Source organism: Abramis brama (assembly GCF_963993115.1).
Source record: "Abramis brama genome assembly, chromosome: 17".
NCBI classification, from domain to species: Eukaryota; Metazoa; Chordata; class Actinopteri; order Cypriniformes; family Leuciscidae; genus Abramis; species Abramis brama.
In genome coordinates, this window is record NC_139979.1 from 20,553,881 (window position 1) to 20,575,139 (window position 21,259).

General features: G+C 36.8%; 3 protein-coding genes across 9 annotated transcripts in view; 1 reads left to right on the plus strand and 2 right to left on the minus strand.

The window, feature by feature from the left end:
- ttyh1 (tweety family member 1) overlaps positions 1–6,419 on the minus strand; it is a 29,444-nt gene extending 23,025 nt beyond the window's left edge. For 2 of the 4 annotated variants that reach the window (XM_084088442.1, XM_084088443.1), the window contains exons 1-2: positions 5,693–6,419; positions 1,520–1,688 (exon numbers count right to left, since the gene is read on the minus strand). In XM_084088442.1, coding sequence (XP_083944568.1) covers positions 1,520–1,654 — 135 coding nt within the window. In that variant the 5' untranslated portion in view covers positions 1,655–1,688; positions 5,693–6,419. The remainder of the gene's footprint in view (positions 1–1,519; positions 1,689–5,692) is intronic. The other 2 variants (XM_084088441.1, XM_084088444.1) reach the window with 2 other exon arrangements.
- A 1,073-nt stretch (positions 6,420–7,492) lies between these two features.
- On the minus strand, positions 7,493–12,814 carry leng9 (leukocyte receptor cluster (LRC) member 9). 2 transcript variants are annotated; one of them, XM_084088567.1, is made up of 7 exons: positions 12,547–12,814; positions 12,304–12,390; positions 10,753–10,843; positions 10,407–10,537; positions 10,158–10,315; positions 9,921–10,071; positions 7,493–8,907 (listed from the first exon to the last, which is right to left on the minus strand). In XM_084088567.1, the coding sequence occupies exons 2-7, from the start codon at positions 12,368–12,370 to the stop codon at positions 7,904–7,906; spliced, it is 1,602 nt and encodes a 533-aa protein (XP_083944693.1). In that variant the 5' UTR covers positions 12,371–12,390; positions 12,547–12,814; the 3' UTR covers positions 7,493–7,903. The 2 variants fall into 2 exon arrangements, with proteins under 2 accessions (XP_083944693.1, XP_083944692.1); XM_084088566.1 differs by having other exon boundaries at positions 9,903–10,071.
- Positions 12,815–13,531: 717 nt separating this feature from the next.
- On the plus strand, positions 13,532–20,665 carry flcn (folliculin). Of its 3 annotated transcripts, none has more exons than XM_084088564.1 (13): positions 13,532–13,873; positions 14,006–14,053; positions 14,644–14,844; positions 14,930–15,076; positions 15,160–15,381; positions 15,494–15,660; positions 16,772–16,863; positions 17,280–17,443; positions 17,531–17,644; positions 17,787–17,910; positions 18,528–18,653; positions 18,786–18,888; positions 19,968–20,665. In XM_084088564.1, exons 3-13 carry the CDS (start codon positions 14,644–14,646, stop codon positions 20,173–20,175), a joined length of 1,668 nt encoding a protein of 555 aa, XP_083944690.1. In that variant the 5' UTR covers positions 13,532–13,873; positions 14,006–14,053; the 3' UTR covers positions 20,176–20,665. The 3 variants fall into 3 exon arrangements, with proteins under 3 accessions (XP_083944690.1, XP_083944689.1, XP_083944691.1); XM_084088565.1 differs by having other exon boundaries at positions 13,541–13,808; XM_084088563.1 differs by having other exon boundaries at positions 13,534–14,053.
- The last annotated feature ends 594 nt before the right edge of the window (positions 20,666–21,259 follow it).

Genomic DNA, 21,259 nt, shown 5'->3' on the forward strand with positions numbered 1-21,259 from the left:
ATATTTAATATTTTCTCAACCAAAATGGAATGTACACATCCTCATTTAAGTCACAGTCACTGCTTCGTGGTTCCTTTTCTAATGTGTCGGATATATATAGTCATATCTTTTATAAAAATGTAAGTGATGTGGAAACATACACTTAAGGAAACGGATCTCTGTCATAATGGAGTTTTCAATTTACATCAGTCCATCATGCTTTTAGTCTCTAATACTGCAAGTCTATGGTTCTTTAGCGAGTGACATTAGATAATCTGAGATACAATTTTGAGTCAATTCATCTTTAAACTGCAGACAGAAAAATTCTTTTAATGGTTTTGACTATGACACTCCAGTTTAATCTCTCTGAGAGTGTGTTAGAGTGTAAGAGTGCTGGAGAGAGAGTATGTCATGCGAGTCAATGTGTAAATATTTCTGACAGCAAGAACTAAGACATTTCTGCAATTATTTTCAAGGAAAAGCACGGCTAAAGTAGTTCCAGGAAGGTCTTGACCGCATTACAGTTCCATATCATCTCGCCAAATGATTTCATTTAGGCTATTTTAAAAGTCCTTACACCCTACAACAGCAAAAGAACCAAAACCCACAATGACACTGACCAAGCAAATAAATATAGTAAACAATAGGATAAAAATGACAAATTATGTCCATGTTTTTTTGCCACAAAATTACATTTTATTATGTATGGAAAGCACATAGGCTACTCTCTTTCTCCAGCTCTCTCTCCCACTCAAACGCACACACATAGAGTATGGACACACACCCGCACAGAAACGTGTTGTCAGCGCTGCTCTGATGATTTTATCAGTAAGATAGTTTAACAGCTTAAAAGCTACATTAATTTCTCACTAGCGAGGTAGATAAACTTACAGTTTCCCTATTAGTAGAGACGCTGCTGCCGAACACTGTTGAGAGACGCACCAGACCCAGGTAATTCACAAACGCTTTATCTCTCTCTCTCTCTCTCTCTCTCTCTCTCGCTCTCTCTCTCTCTCTCTCTCTCTCTCTCTCTCTCTCTCTCTATACAGTATATATATATATATATGTTATTAACTGGCTCAAGCCTCCGTCACTAGCTCTAAAATGACGTTTTGGAATTAGCAACGCGTAAGAAATTAGTCCCACACACAAGAGCATTTTAAGGACAAAAACCTGACAAATGTCTTGAAATACATCATTTGAACAATGTTTTGATGTGCAGTTACCGTAGTGTAAGCGGAATAATTGACTCCGGGCCGTTGAATTATTGAAAAATAATACATTACCACCTCAGGTGTGCATTATTATTCTAATAATTCAATGGCCCATTGTCAATTATCCCTTAAATATTGCATATATGTGATATAACTTAGACAAAATGACAAGGTGCAAACAAAGGAGAGAAAATAAAGAGCGAGACAAAACTATATGTGTCTCTTCAAGCCTACTGCCAGCTGTCAGATGTGAAAATTGTTTCTGAGAGTGAGAAATAAGGAAAGGGCAGAGGAGAATTGAGTGTGCTTGAGAGAGAGAGGGTTACCTGCTGGTACTCCCAGCTGTCTGGAGTGAACACGCTGTCTCGGGTCTGCAGGGTCAAGTCCAGGCGAGGAATGGCATGGCATAACCGTACCCATACCGATGGGGTGTAGTTGGGGACAGTTGCTATGGCCGCCATGAATGCAGTAAATCACCTTTGTTTTCTCAAATGTCTGTAATGGTTGAGAAACATGTGATTATTAAAGGTGCAGTATTTTCTGAGAATATTGTGATTTCTGAGAAACGCTGTTAAAAGTGTATTGGTACGAGAACCACAACACACTTGTAGCCAATCAGTAAGGGGTGTATACACTCATATTGGGGGAGGAGGGAGAGTGAGCGAGAAGGAGATTTGAAGAAAGACTGTAGAAAGCAAGATGTCTGAGAGACATTGCAACAGAGAAATCACTGGAAAAAGAAGGGTTATGATCAGGCAAGAGCTTTAGGATCCGCGTTAAAATTAGAAAAACTTTCCAGCGCTGGAATAAACTATACGGGAAGGCCGCTTAGTAATATTGAGAAACATTGGTTTTGCTATGTTTCACATAACTTTGCTGTTATTGTAATGTTAACTATAGTAACAGGACAGTTTTGAGTATCATCGTTTGTCTGGAGCTGGTGTGCTGCTAGCGAGTAAACAACAAACTCTTGCTTGTAATGTATATATTCTTGTGTACAATGTTTTTTTGTTCTTCCTTGTCGTTTGTTCGTAATCTTTGCTTAATTTTTTGAGTAACATTATTTTGCATTGTGTGTTTGTGCATTTTGGGGGCGGAGCAAAAATGGGAGGAGTGTGTTTGTTTAGGTTGATTTCAAATATCAACAGTGTTTCTCAGAAATCGCTTACTGTACCTTTAAGAGAAAACACCAGATTGGACTGTGAGCCAACTATATAATACATCACTTAAAAGGTTTTTTTTAAATTAAAAACAGATTTCAGCTTTTTTACTTTATATATATATATGAAAGTCACATTAAAACTACCTCAAAAACTATTTACACATCATCATTTATTTTGATACTTTTATGTATAGATTACATTTAAAGTCTCATAAATGTCCTAAACCTAGATTATGAAATATATCCACTATAAAAATTATTTAAAAAAAAAACTATTATAAAAATATAAATTTATTATTTTTTTAAAGAAAAATAAACTAACTGAATAAAGACTGAAATAAACATAAATTATTTTAATATTAATTGAAATGTGAAATTAATTTCTATATTATACTAGATTATATTCTGATTTATTTTTAGACGAACATTTTGTAAATTTGTGTATTGCATATATATTACATATACTATTAATGTCGGCATGAAATAGAAGTTGCGTGACATTTATGAGTGAAGCGGCTTCTCGAACAAAAAAAATTGGATGGTTCATTGGATGGTTGTGGTTTGCTATTGCAGTGATGTCATGTGAGTGACAGGTCACACCAGCAAACACATCATCAGAGAAGAGATGTCGCTGCAAGAGGGTGAAGTTAATTTGATTAAAGATTACGAGGGGTTATTTTTAATAAACTGTAATATTCCATAAACAATAAAAATTGTCAATTTTGATTTCATGGTGACTAATTCTGTACATTATATATATATTATGTTCACATGTATGTGAATAACTGTAGTGTGTGGACCACAGGTTTTCACCAGGTTGAATGACTATAAAGTGATTTGATTTATTTACTTGATTTTTATATTTTGATGTGGGGAATAAAAGAGGAAAAATCATTTAGAAGTCTCTGAACAAACCAGAACAAGAAGGAGGAGAATGTAGCAAAGAGGAAAAGGGAATAACATGCGGAAATAACAGGGGAAACAAGGAATAGGTTGAAAGCAGGTTAAGTAGAGACACACACACAAATGTTTTCATTACCAGTACAGAGGTACACTGGGAAACAACATGGATTAGGTGATTAGATCACCAATGTTAAGAGAAGAGGTTTCTAAGAGGATACTTGAGCAACTGTTAGATCTTGATACATTTGAAACACCACTATGGGGTTTTGGAGGGGGGCGAGTGGGTGCTACACACAAAATCATGCCATTCATCAGACAAACAAAATAATTATGACCTCATCTGGGGCTATATTTTGAAATCTTGTTCTCAAGATGGGAAAAATCCTTATGATATCATCAGGGTGATTTTTACATTGTATTTAAATTATGATCTCATGATAAAACAAGATGACTTCATGAGGTTTTCAGTAATAACTCATCATAGACCAGGTACTTTATTGATTTATGGAATACATGCATGGGATACATTCCAATAACTTCATAACTTGAATTTGTAAAATTCAAATGACCTGGCAAGGTTTTATGCATTTCTACATCACTATGACATAGTGTCTACCAGGTCTACCAAACTCACTACCGTGCCTTTTGCACCACCCCCTGTCCCGCATTGTTTGGACAAACAGCTGACCCTGCCCCAGTTGTATGTCTGTCATATCTGACCACTTAACCCCACCAAAACAGTTCACATCTCACATCAATAAATTAACAAGAAACTGCAGGCTCCATCACAAATATCCCTAACGATAGTGTCTGATGTGTTTTTGTTCATAATGATGTCTGTAGGCCTATTGATTTACTCTTAGAGAAGACTACCAGCATGCAGTGGGTCAAGACAATAAGCTGGTGAATTGTGGTATATGGTTGGTACACATTATCACAAGTGTCTCTTCTCAAATGCATATGTGAATAAAAGCCAAATTAAAGTGAAACGGTGTTATGGAACGGTTAAACATGCAGACTGTGACTCAGACTGGAACGCTAGCACATCTGAACATGATGCATTCTGTCAGCTTGTTATAAGGATGGTTCGCATTGCATAACGCAAGGAAAATAATGTGAGTTTGGAAATGGAGCAAGGAAGAACAATTTTGTGCAGAACAATAGAGGGACAAAACATCTTCCATCTTCTTTTTTATTGTTTTCTATTCTGGATTGAATAATGCTTAACATCAATCGTCCATTCTTTAGCTTCACTGTAATTAACCACAACAGAAGTATGCTAAATAAAAAACAAAAATGCTTTCCAGGATTAATTATGATGGTTTGTCATCCAAAGCAAGCTATTTTAAGCTCACTGAAAAGTCATTCGATTTGTTGGAATTGCCATTTCATGATACTATGAGGAAGCATTCATTTTTGGCTTAGCTCTAGCCTATGACATTTCATGAGCAATAAACCATAAATGTATGACAATGATATATATGTGTATCCTAAAAATGGTACCAATGTCCTTGAAATATTTTTCCAACAAAATTTTAATAATAGTAGAGTTTCAAAATTCTAAATATATGCACTTCCCAGAATATTTTTGCCAGTGTCCTTAATTCAGTAGTCTGATTTAATAAAGAATGAATGAACTGATCATTGGTCACTAAGACTGAACTATGCTATTAATAAATAAATAAAAGCATTTTAATTACTTATAACTCCATGAATATCCAAAGCCTGGAATATCTCTTGAAAGCAATAAATCTGAAATAATTGTCCAATAAAAGGCCAATGATGAGGGTATGATATAGTTTGTCACACACCATTAACATTTAAAAACGCTATTATAGTACTCTGTTGAAATGATTACTTAATCATGTGTTTTATACGCATCTGATCATTCTTTTTCTGCTTTACTGGACATTTTTTAGTGCTGCTGTGGCTCAGAACAGATAGATGGCCCAAAGGAGGGTCCAAAGGAACTTCATAGAGGTCACTGGAGGCCATTGTTTGTGTTTGTATCCACTTATGTTTAGTGTCAATAACTAAAGGAGCCTATTATGAAGGTATATGTAAATATACAACAATCCACACACAACAGAACTGATCCTAATCAAATAGATATTGGATGAAACCTTCAAAATGACCAGAAACAAAATAGGCCAGAACTGATTGATTGCACTTATGTGAGTTGACCCGGTGCGAGACTGGACCAATCGATCTCTCTGACTGACTTTACTTGTTTATGGCAATCATATTCAACCACGCTAGCGCTTTGTCTGGGCGCCAAGACACATTACATGGATCTTTTGTTTGAATGGACTCATGATTCTCTCGCATAATAAATTAACTGTCATACATTTTCGCACAGACCAATTGACACGGCAACTGAACCGCACAGCAGGCTATACAATTTTATATCGCACATTTAAAAAGGGTTGCCCACCTTAATTTGCAGCAGCCTAATGTGGTGCTTCCACGTCTCTCACGCTCGTGTGATTTAGTTTGCGATTAGATGCTATTACTGAGACAGCTGACCGTTAAAACGGGATGCATCCTGAGTGATGAGATCTGTTGTATTGGACTTCAAGAGAAAACTATGTATTTTCAGTTCCAGTGTGCGCCCAGTCTTTGTGTTCGCTGATAGATGGGGAAACAGGTCTTGAGAGAGAGATCGAGGCGAGAATCCCTGAGGGATGTTTTAAGAGAGAGGGATGAATCCTTCAAATCCCGACGCCTATCCGTCGGTTTCACTCTCTTTATTTGAAACCCGCTGAGAACTTGAATCACCGTCCACAGTCGCGCGAAAAGACGCCCAGAGTCATAAAAAAAACTTCAGAAATTAATTGTTCTCAGTCAGAATTCGCGTTCAAACAATCCACAACTATGTCGTCGATGTCGTTTCCACAGAAAATAAATGTTCAGTCTGCAGAAGTAGCAAATCCATAACATCCAGGGCAAATGAAATCCATTCAGTGTGTTCGCTTTAAATACTAGCTAACTATGGCTATTAAAAAATTGGCTAAATATTTTGGGTGGGAAATGGTGTATTTATTTTAATTGTGCCATTTTTAAAACTCAATACTGTCTAATTTAAGTAAGTGAATGACAAAAAACGGTGTGGTCCTCAGGGTCCCAATGATCAGGACTGAACTTGGCTCTCTCTCTCTCTCTCTCTCTCTCTCTCTCTCTCTCTCTCTGTGTGTGTGTGTGAGTGTGTGGGTGTTTGTGTGCTGGAGACAAAAGGGGATGGAGGGATTTACACATGTACTGTATTTAGAGTGCACAACAACTCATAATGACAGAGAGTAAAAGAAAGGTGATTGATTGTGAGAAAACCACATGTACTCCATATACAAGAGGATATTTTGTGGGGGAAAAAAGACAATGTTGATTTTGCAAATGTAATCCGTTCAGTTTAGCACAAACTCTCAGGGAATTCCCGAAAATGCTTATGATTATTTACCAGAAATTAAGTAGGTGATGGGTGGTGAAACAAAGGGTTGAAGGGATGCTAGACTCTCGTGGCCCCAGAGGTTTAACCGAGATAGGAGGATTTAAAAAATACAATAAAAACAACAGATCGAGCGAGGGATGGAGAGATGGGTATTTGTGTGCCAAGGGAGTATGGGGGGGTATGTGAATGCATGAGAGAGGGAGGGTGGCGTTGGTTTTTCTGTGTCACTGAAAGAGAAAGCGAGTGAGGATGGGGGAAGGGTGCTATATAGAGAAGCACAAAAGGGAGGGATGGAGAGAATGCACAAGCATTCATATATGTGGGCATGTATCCAGGAGGAAAGAAAATTATGTTATGTATGCAAGACTTCCTCACTGACATCTCAGACAGAGCTGCTACTGTAACACGCATACATGCAAGAAAAAATATTAATAAAATGTGTCATTTAAGGTTTTTTTTTGTCTCTGTTTGGACATACTAGGTCTCAAGACATTCCAGGGGCTAAATGATCGGCTGAGTTGTTTGTTTGATCTTGAATAATTGAGAGCTTATGCTATAAAAACATAGCTGAAATACATGGTGTATTACTTATTTATATGCAGTCCACTTTCAACAAAAAAAAAATACACACTCGCCCTCACGTCCAATTCCATAAGTCATACAAAAATAAGTCACTTTAGCAACATATTGCAATGAATGACTGAACAAGGACGTTAAGAAATAGTATTAGGTGAATGCTGTATGTCTTTACCTAAACGAGGGTTAAGAAATGCACACACAAACCTCAAGTAAGAGAAGACCTTGTTATATTTGTACAGAAATCTACAATAAAATAAACCGTTTCAAATTCAAGTGTCAAAGCTATTCAGTTCATTGAAATATGACTACTGTACATAAAACAAGATATCAAAAGATGACTAAATATAAAGAACATTCAATGTCGGCAATGCTTGTGTTGTCGAAATTTGATTGAGTTTGTGAAGAAAGATATAAAGAATAGTGTCTGCTTTTCTCACTGCAACAGAGATCATTTAGAAATTATTGCAAACATATTTTTAAAATGCTTAAATTCATTGTCTTTGCAACTATTAGATTTAAAATAATCAGTCATTCTGTAGGAAACCTGTTTGTCTAAAACACATGATTAAAATACATCAAGTATTTGATGTAGTTATTTAATAACCATCATCTCTGACACATTTACACATTGGGCAGCTGCACATCACATACAACCTGATAGAAACCGTCCTCTGTGTTTGTGTGACCATTCACACAAAGATAGAGTTTATTTACTTCAAGCTTGCCGAAATTCACGTCTTTGGCCAGTTTTATAGCACCTATCCCTTCAAATATCTTGTCTGTCATGGGCTTCCTCACTTTGGCCAGGGTGAGATGGTACGAAGGGCATCGGGAATGGCGGTGAAGCCAGCCCTTCTCCTGGAAGGCTTCTTGGAGAGGGGAATTCAGGCTCTGGACATCTGACAGGGGTTGAGGGGTCACATGGAGAACAGTCCCATTAAAGTGCCTTAGTTTTAGGGGGAAAGACACAGATATAGGGGGTTTGTGGGAGTTTCTGACTGTGGTATGCAGGAGCTCAGCAGCAGCGCTGACTTCCTCTGGGCTATTGAGAACAAGCAGAGAGAGAGTGATGTGTAAAGTTTCCGGGGTCACCCATAGCGGCTCTGACTGAGGAAGGTGGGAGAGGACCTTCCTCTGAATGCGCTGGAAGGCCAGGAGAGCAGCGGGAGAGTCCACACGGAAGCAGATGAAGTGAGTGGGTCTGCGTGGTGGTGGGCGCCTTGGCTGTGGTTGTGGCTGAACGAATGATACCGGCTCTGGTTCTGGACCACTCACTCCATCCCAGCTCTCCTTCCATTCCTCCACTATTTCAGCCGGTTCTTCTTTTTGAGTGATGGATAGCTCCTCTGCCAAATGATTCAAACTGAGATCTTCAGTAGCTGCCATCTTTTTGTTTTCTGGTGTAGATTCTTGTTGCAATGGTAAGACGTCATCACTGGTTCCTTCCTCGGTATTTTCGGTTAATGAGTGATCTGTGGCATCTTCCAGCTCTTGTTTATTGTTTGTTGTTGTAACTGTAGTTACAACCTCATTCTGTTCTTCAGAAAAGTCAGTTGCTTGCTCTAGGTCATTTGAAACATCTGCTGTGTTGGTGGTCTCTTCATGTTGTCCAGTATCAGGTGTGTCTGAGAATTAAATAATTCCAATATATTACGATTAAGTGGCATGATGCTATTTTTTTGTCCTATATTTGTTAAAAATCACATGGTTTTAATTTCTGTATTAAAATTAAGGCATAAAGTCCTAATATCATAATGAAGAAAACATTTTATTCTTGAAAAGAAAACCTTATTAAGTAGTTTAATTATTATTATTACTGTTTTTTTTTAAAAATTGTTTTACTGCTTATTAATATTTTAAAAATGTCTGTCTGCTATGTTTTATTAATAATATCAGTATTTACAATCATTACATTGAAACCTTTCTTGAAAATGGTATTAAAGTTATTCATAGCCATAAGAAACTGACATCTCTAAGAACTTGGCACACATGTTTTAAACTGGATTTTTTAACTGGACTTTATTTTTTATTGTGGACATTCTTATATGGCATTGACCCAGTAACCAACTGCTGGACAATACAGAGCAAAATACTGGTGAATGTGTCTAGCATGAGGTTTACTTCGTTAGTTTAGTCTCTACCACTCAGAGTGACTGACAGACCTGTAAGACAGTCGACAACTGTCCCCAAAATGACATCTGCCCAAGAGCCTGTTTTCTAGGACAAAATAATAGTAGGGGACTTTAAGCAACAGCTGCTGATGGAACGGCAATGGCTTTCTGGCATTCTACGGCGCATGCGCGACTTTAACTGCTACTTCGTGACATTCTCCTGTAACTGTCTACTACAGGAGAACAGCTGATTTGCTGTAGTCATTAATATGTGACAGATTAGATCATTAAATGTTATGTTTTATGGTTATGTGGTATCTGTATATCATTTAATTCCAAAAGCAATCCTGCTGTTGCTGTTTTTATGACATTTTTTGTACATATAATTAAATGATCCGTTACGCCATCCTCTTTATTGTTGCTTATTGATTTATGTGTTCTTTGGCTACGGCAGTTAACAGTTTACTTCCGTTCGCCGTTGCCATTCCCTCAGCAGCTGTTGCCCTCACCTTGCTGCTGATCCTCACCGCCAAAAGGGGGCAAAATAGTCTGCCCAGTGGAGCCGAACACCCTGTCAGTGCGACTGTCTCTATCCCACAACCGCTGGCCTTTATAGGTGAAGTACTGGATCCTGTGACGAGGGAGAGCTAACTCCTCAGAGAAGTCACAGTCGCACACCTTAAGAGGAACAAATGAGTGTTAAGGCTGGGTGTGACCATACATGACACATGATAGTGAACCACATTAGTACTGATGTAACACACCTGAGTGTCCCATGAGAAGTCAGAGAATGGGCGTTCCAGCACCCCAAGGAAGCGGTCCAGGTGACCAACCACAAAATCAGCTGGGTCCACTGAGGCGTCCCATATAATTCTGGAGATGACATCGTCGGCTGTACGCATGCGTGGCTTCTTCTTACACCCTGAGACAGAAAGGCATCTATTTGTAATCATGAAGAGTGAATTTGGAAGGTAAAGTGTGTCTGCACTTCCTCACTAAATCTATCATCACACCTTCCCTCTCAGTTTTTATATGCTGCTTTTCAGCATTAATCTTTTTTCCATTTTTCTGGCTCTTGCTCTGCTTTTCTGTGATGGTTGTTTCATCTTCCTCTGAGTGTTTGCTTTGAGGGACGTCAAGCATGCTGTGAAGTCAGGAAAGAGCAATGCATTATTTATCCACTAAGCTTCAATGAGTATGCCCAACATCTATCAAATTTTACATCTTTTATGGCTGCTACAAGACGACAACTGCTGTACACCAACTGGTGTTTAAATGAAAATATACAGATAATAAAGCATGTCTACCATAAGGCTAGTTCGCTAGTTGCATCTCTATCATCCAGAGTGACTGACAGACCTGTGAGACAGTCGACATCTGTCTCCGAAATGACATCTGCCCAAGAGGAAGTGCTGGCAAATGTTTTGGCTAGTTTCTTGTTTCATCTCATCTGGTACGAAGGGAAATGGAAAAAAAGGTTCAGTAAAATCATTCACACAGCAAAGTGAATATACAACAGTATGATTATTAATACATTCATGCACCAACTGATAACACAAGATAAGGTTAATTTATAACTATTTGGACAATAAAAGTTAAGTTCTCCCAGAGCAGTTAAGGTAGACATCATGTAGTGGTTTGTGAAGATGTAAATGGAGGTAAACAGGCAAGTTTACAAGGGACAGAATAAACGTCTAAGGGCAAATGTTGGTTTCAGTGCAGCATGTTTGAACTCGTGAGTCATGTCTTCAACTCCACCTACACTTTTACTTTTACACACCCATTGTGGCAAAATAAACAGACACACTACAGTTCAAAAGTTGGGTGTCAGTTCAATTAATATTTTTTTTGGCAAGGACAAACTAAAATGATCAAAAGTGACAGTAAAAACTTTTACAATCAAATAAATGCTGGTCCTTTTGAACTTTCTTGTCATCAAAAATATCCTGGAATTTTTTTTTATCACAGTTTCCATAAAAATATTAAGCAGCACAACTGTTTTCAACATTGATAATAATAAGGAATGTTTCTTGAGCAGCAAATCAACATATTAGAATGATTTCTGAAGGATCATGTGACACTGAAGACTGAAGTAATGATGCTGAAAATCACAGGAATTATTATGAATTATTTTAAATTGTAATAATATTTCACAAAATTACAGTTTTTACTTTATTTTTGATCAAATAAATGCAGCCTTTGTGAACGTTAGAGATTTCTTTCAAAAACAATGATCTTAAAAACCCCAAACTTTTGAACGGTATTCGGTTAGAATTGAATAACCTAACCCTAACCTAACATTTACCCAAAACGTTGGTACAGACTACTAACTAAAACTACCCATATAACAAAAGATGACAATTTGGGTGCCTCAACTGAAACACAGCACAATTTTCCCCTTTGAAAGCTTTTGGACCAGGAGGTTTTAACTGAAAATAGCACAATAATGGCGTGTCCCTGTAAGTGCTCTTAAGACTTGTGGTGTAGAAGCAGAGCTTTCTTTGTGAAAATTATATTCTCTGCTCTCCACTTACAGTAAGCCTACAGCAATTTTGTTCAAAACAAACCTATACTTAGCGAGAAATCATGAATAAATTAAAAAGGCTTTTCACTGCCATCTTCAGGTCATTTGCATTGTAGCCTCCACCTCTCCAGTATTTGTTATAGGCGGTGACATAAAAGTTGTATTATCAAAGTAGATCAATTTGTAATTTTCAGCTCATTTTGAAGTAATACATTTTTTTAACTAGTAAAAATGACAACAAATGAAACAGTTTACTAGCACTACAAACCTTAAAATGCTAAATATAACCTTTAGAATTACAACATGGTTTTTATATTTTATCAACTTAATTTCCCGATGACATGTGTAACTCAGTGAAGTGTAAATAAATGTAACTTATGTCTTACCTATGAGGATTTGTCTGTCAGAATCATCTGTGATGTCTTCCTGAGTTCTCTCTTCCTCAAACTCCATATTTGACAGCTTCAACAGAGCTTCATGAAAAAAGGTAACGTTATGTTACATTAAGTAATTTAGAAAGCAACCTAACAACAATACTTTTGCCATATTGTACTGTAGTCGGTAAGACAAAAATATATATATTATGTATAAAATCTTTTTAGGATAATGAAGAGCATGAACCATCCTACCTCAAGTCATAAAGAGTAAGACAAACTAGGTTCGAAGTCGAGTCGACTGGTTAATGTTAATGTTGACCTGTACACGATGACATCATCTGGTAATGACTCATATTCTTGCGCGAATGATTTAACCAAATACATTACACGTCAAAACAATGTTTGTTGTCTGAACATACTGTTTTTATTGTTGGTTGTAACATTCACTGTACATTTTATAATGTAGTTCTTTATTATTTTCAAGTCTACCCTATGCTGCTAGGGCAATGTCCACAAACATAACTTCCGGTTTCAGGTCATGGGTATTGTAGTTTTTGCCAAAAGTATTATTAATGGATTGTCCGATTCATTTCCGCGAATCGATTCTTTCGAACACTTTTGTTCATACAAACCTGATTCAAACGCATAATAAATACTCAATTTTCCAATAGACATATGCCAGCACATACTACTGTGTATTCGTGTTTCAGATGTTTTATTAATAATAAATGTATTGTCATTTAATGTGTCCCAGGTCAGTCTATTGCAGCCATGTTTCCAAAAACATTAAATATAAATTGCATTTACAATGAACAAAACTAATTTACATATCTCGCCTGAACTTTTGGAGTTTTTTTTGGAAATATTTTGGAGTTGTTAAAGAAATGGTTCACCCAAAAATGTAATGTCATCATTTACTCACTTTTAAGTTGTTCTAAACCTGTATGGATTTATTTTTTCTGCTATTTTTAGGAATGTTTGTAACCAAAAGGTTGTGGTGGGGCATCATTGATTTCCATAGTAAGTGGAAAACCCCCCACAACTGTTTGGATACTAACCTTCTTCAAAATATTTATGTTCAGCAAAACGAAGAATCTTACACAGGTTTAGAACAACTTGAGGAGAGTAAATGATGACAGAATTTTCATTTTTGGGTGAACTATCCCTATGATTCATGAGAGATTCATTCAGACCGTTTTTGTAAACCGGTTCAACTGAATCGTCGAAAAGATCCGATTCCTCAGAAGATTCTTTCATTGACCAGGGATCTGAATAGGCATTCAGCGGATTACGATAGAGCCCATAATTAATTATATCACTCGAAATAACAAACATATACATGGCGCCACCATGTATCTACAACAGAAAACCGTATTCGTGGATTATTTGGCCTGTACCGATGACCATTGAGAGACAAGAGCAGCTGTGTGAGTCACGCACACGTTGTTGTGATCTTAGCGCGTGACTTCCCCATCACATGATGCACTAGACTGAAAAAGGATGGACCTAACAATGTAAACACGATAAAAACTAATTATTACGATCGCATTTCAGCGACTATTTAGTAAACTGTACACCGGTGAGGATAGTTTGCCATTTATGTTTACTTGTAACAAATTACATTGTAAGCGACATTGATAGCTATGCAAAACCTGTAACATTAGAGAGTTGCCATTGTCAATACTCCATTGCAATGTTTTGCTCTTAATAGTTGACTGGCAGTACCAGTCGGCGCAAAAGCTCTACCCAGCTGTTAAAGGTAAGGATATTGTGTTGTTGTGTTTTCTATATATAATTTTTGCTTGCATTTAGATTTAGTCATGGTAACTTACCACATGTGAATAAGGTAAAAAGAGTTACTTAATATGTCACCATACAGGAATAAAATATTATATATGTAAGTCAAATGTATATATGAACATACCCCTCTGTGAAAAACCTCAGAATATATATAGGAATAAAACAGGAAACTTGTAAGTGTTACTGAAGTGGAGATTTCTGGCTCAGTGCATGAGAAAAAAAACCTCATTTTGAGAAAACAGCCTTTAAACATGTTTTAATGAAATCTACAGACACAAATAGAGAAAGTGTAGTAACAATTGGATGTTTTCCACTAGTCTGGAAATAGATATGTTATGGAAGCAAAATCTCAAAATGTTCAATGGTTTTGCCTGTACAGTTGATAATGTTATGTTTAATGAGTTATGTTTAATGCCATAGTCATTGGCATCACTGTTACCCTTTAACATTATGCATTAAATGTCTGTTGTGGTTTATAAACATATCAAAATGTATATATATATATATATGATATTGCATTTTCTCATATAACCTTTCAATTTCCTCCAGATGAACGCTTTAGTTGCCCTTTGCCACTTCTGTGAACTCCATGGCCCTCGGACGCTATTCTGTACAGAGGCCGTCCACCCTCCATCCCCATCTCCTGGTTCAGCCATTCCTGGTGACAGGGACCGAGAGGGGGACCGAGAGGGCGAAGGTCTCACCATGAGAGCCAACAGCTCTGCCACACAAAGAGCAGATATGTGTGAAGTGAGAAAGTATTCTTGTCACAGCCCAAATATATCCAAATGTCCTTCTCTCTAATATTGTATAATATCTGTCTTTCTCTCACCAGGGCTGTCGCTCCCTACCTGCATCTCACCCAGGCTTTGTGAGTGTGGACAGTGAGACAGGAATCCGCTATCTGAGCCATCAGCATCCCCGCCAGCCACAGCTCTTCAGTGTGGTGCGACAGGCGTGTGTGCGCAGCCTCAGCTGTGAGGTATGTGTGTACACTTGTTTGCATCAATGAATAAACAAAAAAATGCATCTATGAGATACTTTTTATATCATCTGCTTTTGCAGGTTTGTCCTGGTCGAGAGGGGCCCATCTTCTTTGGAGACGAACAGCATGGATTTGTTTTTTCTCATACGTTTTTCATCAAAGACAGCCTGGCACGGGGCTTCCAGCGCTGGTACAGCATTGTCGTGGTAGCTATGGACAGGATCTACCTCATCAACTCCTGGCCATTCCTGTTGCGCCACCTGCGGCTAACCATTCAGAGTCTACAGAACACAGCACTCAAGGTACTGGACTGCAGACCCACTTTAGTAGCGTGATTGACGGAGTGCCTCTTGGAGTGATGAGTTGCTTGCAGTGTTGAAAATACAATGTTTTGTCCTGTTTGTTACCCTGCAGGTGTTTGACAGTGAGCAGTGTGTGTGTCCTCAGAGGGCTGTGCGTATGAACAGTGCCTTTTCTCCGGCAGTGTTCCCCCATCAGCGCAGCGGCAACGCAGCTCGCTCACTCACATCTCTAACCCAGCACCAAAACCTGTGGGCTAGTCTGCACTCCTCATTCAGCTGGTGCGTAAAACTCTATTCTGAATATTTTTGATTTTATAACTCATATTGTGACTTTATAGCTCACAATGTTACTTTATTTCTCATAATTGCCACCTTATGTCTCACAATTGTGACTTTCTATTTCAAAATAGTGACTTCATTTCACATAATTGTGACTTATCTCACAATTGTCGCTTTTTATCTCACGATTCTGACTTGATATCTTACAATTGCAACTTTATATCTAATAAGTGTGACTTGATATCTCACAATTGTAACTATATCTCACAATTACAACTTTATTTTTCATAATTATTACTATTTCTCATAATTGCAACTTTGTCTCTCAATTGTAACTTTATATCCCACAATTACAACTTTATTTCTCATAATTGTGGCTTTATTTTTCACAATTACAACTTTATTTCTCATAATTGTGACTATTTTTTACAATTACAACTTTATTTCTCATAATTGGCTATTTCTCATAATTGCGACTTTGTCTCACAATTGCGACTTTATTCCTCACAATTGTAACTTTATTTCTCATAATCATGACTTTTTCTCATTATTTCAAATTTGTCTCACAATTGTCAGTTTCTCACAATTGTAAATATGTCTCACAATTACAAATTTATTTCTCTTAATTGAGACTCACAATTGTCACTATTTCTCATAATTGTTACTTTATATCTCACAATTACAACTTTTTCTCATATTTGTGACTTTATAGCTCACTATTACAACTTATCATAATTGTGACTTTTCAAAATTTTTAATGCATTTCTCATAATTTTGACTTTATTTCTCATTATTACGACTTTATTTTGTATAATTGTGACTTTATAACTCAAATTGCTACTTTATATCTCACAATGTGACATTATTTCTTATTTTACACTTTATTTCACAGCACTGTTTGAGGTATCATTCATGTACCTGTGACAAACATTTAACATTTAGGGTTAGGAGTTCCGTCAGATCCCTAACCCTAAATGTGTATGAGCAGTAGTAATAGTGATTATTTTCTTTGGCAAACACCACAGCGAACACGCATACAATTTAGGCCTATCTATTTTGTATTTTTAAATCATAATAATTCCTCTTACTTTGTTAATTGTCTATACTGTAGGTTGCTGAAAGCTTGTGGCAGTCGGTTGACTGAGAAGCTTTTAGAAGGAGCACCAACAGAAGACACACTCGTTCTCATTGAAAGACAAACTGGTAAAATGAATACACAGAGTAAAATAATTATTTGAAAAAAAAACATTAAAGGAATAAAGATAAACATTTTGTTTAGTTAAAAATGTGATAAATGTTATGTTTCTATTCACAGCTCAGTTTTGTTTTTTAGCATGGGTTACCATTGATTCCGTAGGAATATTTTAGTTAGTGTGTCTGCTAAATTGATTTTTAAAACAAATTGATTTGTGAACTGTTAAACTGGGTGTCTGACCCAGATTTTCCTTTTCCAACATTCTGCTCCTGAGACTGACAAACAAACAGCTCTCGATTGTTCAGCTTTTTGCTCATCTTTTATAGTCTGAATGATAGCAATGACTCTGCATAACCTAAGGTTATACTGTAGACTTCAGCATTAAAAAAGGTTCACCGCAACATTGTGTACAATTCTCTCACAGAGCAAGAGGAAGAGATGAGTAGCTGGGATGGTGCTGAAGGGGGCGGATCTAACTCACAGGCCAGCCAATCAGAGAGTGTACAGACTAAAGACTTTCAATTTGACGATGGAAGACAAGAGGACCTTATTGGGCCGAAGTTCAAATCATTGAGACATTTAAGACAGGCAAATAAATGTTTACTCTGTTACCAACATCAATTTGAAAAAATATAAATATTAAATTTGACTATGCTATTTTGGATTAATTGGCAGGTCCTGGGTACCACAGATTTCAGACAACTGACATGGCACGTTCTCATGGGAAACCAAGTCATATGGAGAGGTGCAGACCCTGGTCTTATCCAGTCAGCTTTTAATGTGCTGAAGGTTAGCTAAATACCTATTTCCATCACACTAATCAAGTGATTCCAGGTCTACACCATAAAGCACATCTATGTTATATCTATACACTTCCAGTCAAAAGTTTGGACACCCTTGACTGAATTTGTTTCTTATGACCATTTCACAGGCTTTGCTTCCAGTTGGCTGTGTCCGAGCAGTTCCGTACAGTCCTCACTATGAGGAAGCATATCGATGCAACTTCCTTGGCCTTAGCCCAGATGTACCAATCCCAGCCCATGTCAGCTCTTCAGGTACTGTACTGTAAAATAATCTGCTGTTTCTTTTCTGTTTCACTGCAAACCCCCTTTTGTGTATTTTTGCTTGACACAGCTAGTTCGTTTAACTTTCGTATGTCTACACCACATTAAAAGATACTTCAGATCCAAGCCCTGAGGGATTTGAGCCCCATTAACCTATTGTGTTCTGATTCCATCTTTGCAGTGCTGCCGTAGCTAAGATCACTTTGGGTCAAACATTCACAAACAGTAACACTATACATAAGTGACACTGAGAAATGACAGCAGTGCTCTCGTAATCTTTATCCATCAATTCAGGGGATCATATTGTTTTTATAACATGATTGTATTTTATTTTAATCAAGACAAACACACATGGATGTAGCAGAGGCCTCAAACAAAGTGTTTTGGTGTTTTCTTTGTCGGAATGTGATTTACATCATATTTCTCAACTTCTGTGTGACTGTTTTCTTACTAAACATAGTGAAATTGTTTCATAACTCAGGTTCATCTCAAAGTTCAACACTCATTAAGAATCCTAATGGTGAAACCCCTTTCCCTCTTTCTTTCTTTCTCTCTCTCTCTCTCTCTCTCTCTCTCTCTCTCTCTCTCTCTCTCAATCTGTCTTCCAGAGTTTTCTCTGCTGGTGGATGTACTTAACGTTGAGCGCGGGTGTGTAAATCCTGTTTCGGATGATGACATTCTCTCACTTTACCAGTTCAACATTAGCAGTGCCAACACACAACCAACGGATAAAGGTAAACACATGGGCACATGTAGGATTGCCACAGTCTTTAAAGATGTATACCCCTATTCAAACAGACACACTATTTATTGCATTTGTACTATATATATAATGTGGCTTCCTTCCTGGTTTTTCTTTCTCTTAGGTCCAACTCTGTTGAATAAGATCGAAGTGGCTCTTTCTAATGAGAATCTGTCGGTGGAGGTGGTCTCTCTCTGCCTCCTCTGTCTGAAAGAGGAGTGGATGAAGTAAATTAGCACTTTTTCTTTAAATATATATATACCACTATTTCATTAAAATATATCCTTTTAGAAGCAGATGACAGTCTGTATTCCATACAAATATCAGATAATTTATCCAAAAATGCTTGCTCAAGAGTTGCTTTTCATTTTGATTTATATAATTTTAATATATATATATATATATATATACCGTTCAAAAGTTTGAATCAGTCTCTTATGCTCACAAAGGCTGCGTTTATCTTATCAAAAATACAGCAAAACAGTAATATTGTGAAATATTCTTACAATAACTGTTTTCTATATTAATATATTTTAAAATGTAATTTATTTCTATGAATTTTCAGCATCATTACTCCAGTCTTCAGTGTCACATGATCCTTCAGAAATCATTCTAATTTGGAGATTTGCTGCTCAAGAAACATTTATTATTATTATCAAGTTTGAAAACAGTTTTGCTGCTTAATATTTTGAGGAAAGCAAGATATATTTTATCAAAATTCTTAGAGGAATAGAAATAAACCGCATTTATTTGAAATAGAAATCTTTTGTAACATTGTAAATGTCTTTACTGCCACTTTTAATTTAATGCTTCCTTGCTAAAAAAAAAGTATTCATTTCTTTTAAAAAACTGTTGCAACTGTTGAAGTACTGTTACAGTATTTATATACAGGCACTTTCCACAATTGTTTACAAAATAGGGCCTGAAATGTGGGAGTTTTTGGTTGCGCCAAAGATTTAGGACCACTGTTACATAATACTTTTTTGGTAGTTAAAATGAATGAATAATTAAAAATAGCTTTTACTACAATGAATGAACGGTTACCAAAATATACTGCATTTGTGGAATGTGCCATTATATTTATTTGAGACAGTTTAGAAAAGTCAGGTAGCAATCACAAAGTGAAATATTTTGCCTGTTCTCCTTTTTCCTGTAATTCTCCTTTTTCCCCCTCTCTCTCTCTTATTCACTTACTCGCTTCTTTCCAGTTTCCTCTTTGTCCTGTTTTCGTCTTGTCTGTTTATTGTTCCCTTGCTAACCTTCTGTGCTTCCTCTCACCACATGCTCTTCTTTTTCTCTGTTACAGCAAAGTAAAAGTGTTGTTTAAGTTCTCCAAGGTGGATGGCAGAGGTAAAGAGGACACTCAAAAGGTTTTGGCCCTGCTGGGGGCCACGGGGCCCGGGGAAGAGGACAATGTGCGTCTTCTTAAGTTTTGGATGACAGGACTCAGCAAGCTCTACAAGAGCCATCTTATGACTGCAGTCAGAGGTGGAGAAAGAACTTTGAGCCAGTGAGAAAGAGAAAGGGGACAATAGACTCATTGCTAGAGTTAGATGAAAGGAATGTGTGAGTGCGTGTGTGTGTTTGTGGTCAATTACGGGAAAAAGGGGCCAAGCCTGAGAATCTGCATGGTACAGAGAGAAAGTAGAAGCTATCATGGTGATTGAAACCTGAAAAAAACTTTTACTTAAGGCATGTGCATTTAAATGGAATGTTTTTTTTACCGTCATGACTAGACATGTCCATTTACTGTCTTTTTCACTGTGTTTAATATAGCACATGGTACACTGACTTCAAGGGAACGAGGCAGAGTATCAGTTGACATAATGCTGTTAATGTCCATTATAATTCACTTCATCATCACATATCTCTGTTCATCTGACATGTCTGAGAGAAACTGTCTGTTTTATCAGCAATTTTATTTATCCTTATTTGTTAACTTATTTTAAATAAATGGATTTTAAACTCACACATGCTAAATAAAGACTGTATGCTGCTTGTAAATCTTGTAAAGTGCTACTTACATTTTTTTTTTTTTTTTTTTTAAAGTAATGTAATTATTCATTAGTGGAATGTGATTATTCCAGCTACTGACCACAATCGTGATCATCTTGTGGCGAATCATTTTCACATTTCTTTTGAAACACAAAAGAAGATATTTTGATAAATGTCTCAAAGTTTTTTTTCCCCATGCAAAAAAAAAGAAAAAAAAAGAGGTCCAGTGTTGTTTTGGACTCCACTGACTTCCATTGTATGGACAAAAATAGTTATTGACATTATTATTATTAACTATGAAAATAGTTAATAATAACATTATTAAACATGTATTCAAAATATCTTCTTTGGACATGATAGTAAATCATAACAGAATTTTCATTTTTGGGTGAACTGGCCCTTTAATTGCTGAACATTTCTGAAATATTTAGCAATGACCCTAAACCCATTACAGTTTTTACAACTTGTTTCAAAGTGCTACAATACCTCAAGTTTTGTAATAAACACTTCTAACATGTACCCCTACCATAAGCACCTCTTACATAAGGACATACTAGTGTTTCACAATTGCATGAGCGTAACTGAAAGGATCAGGTTATTTCC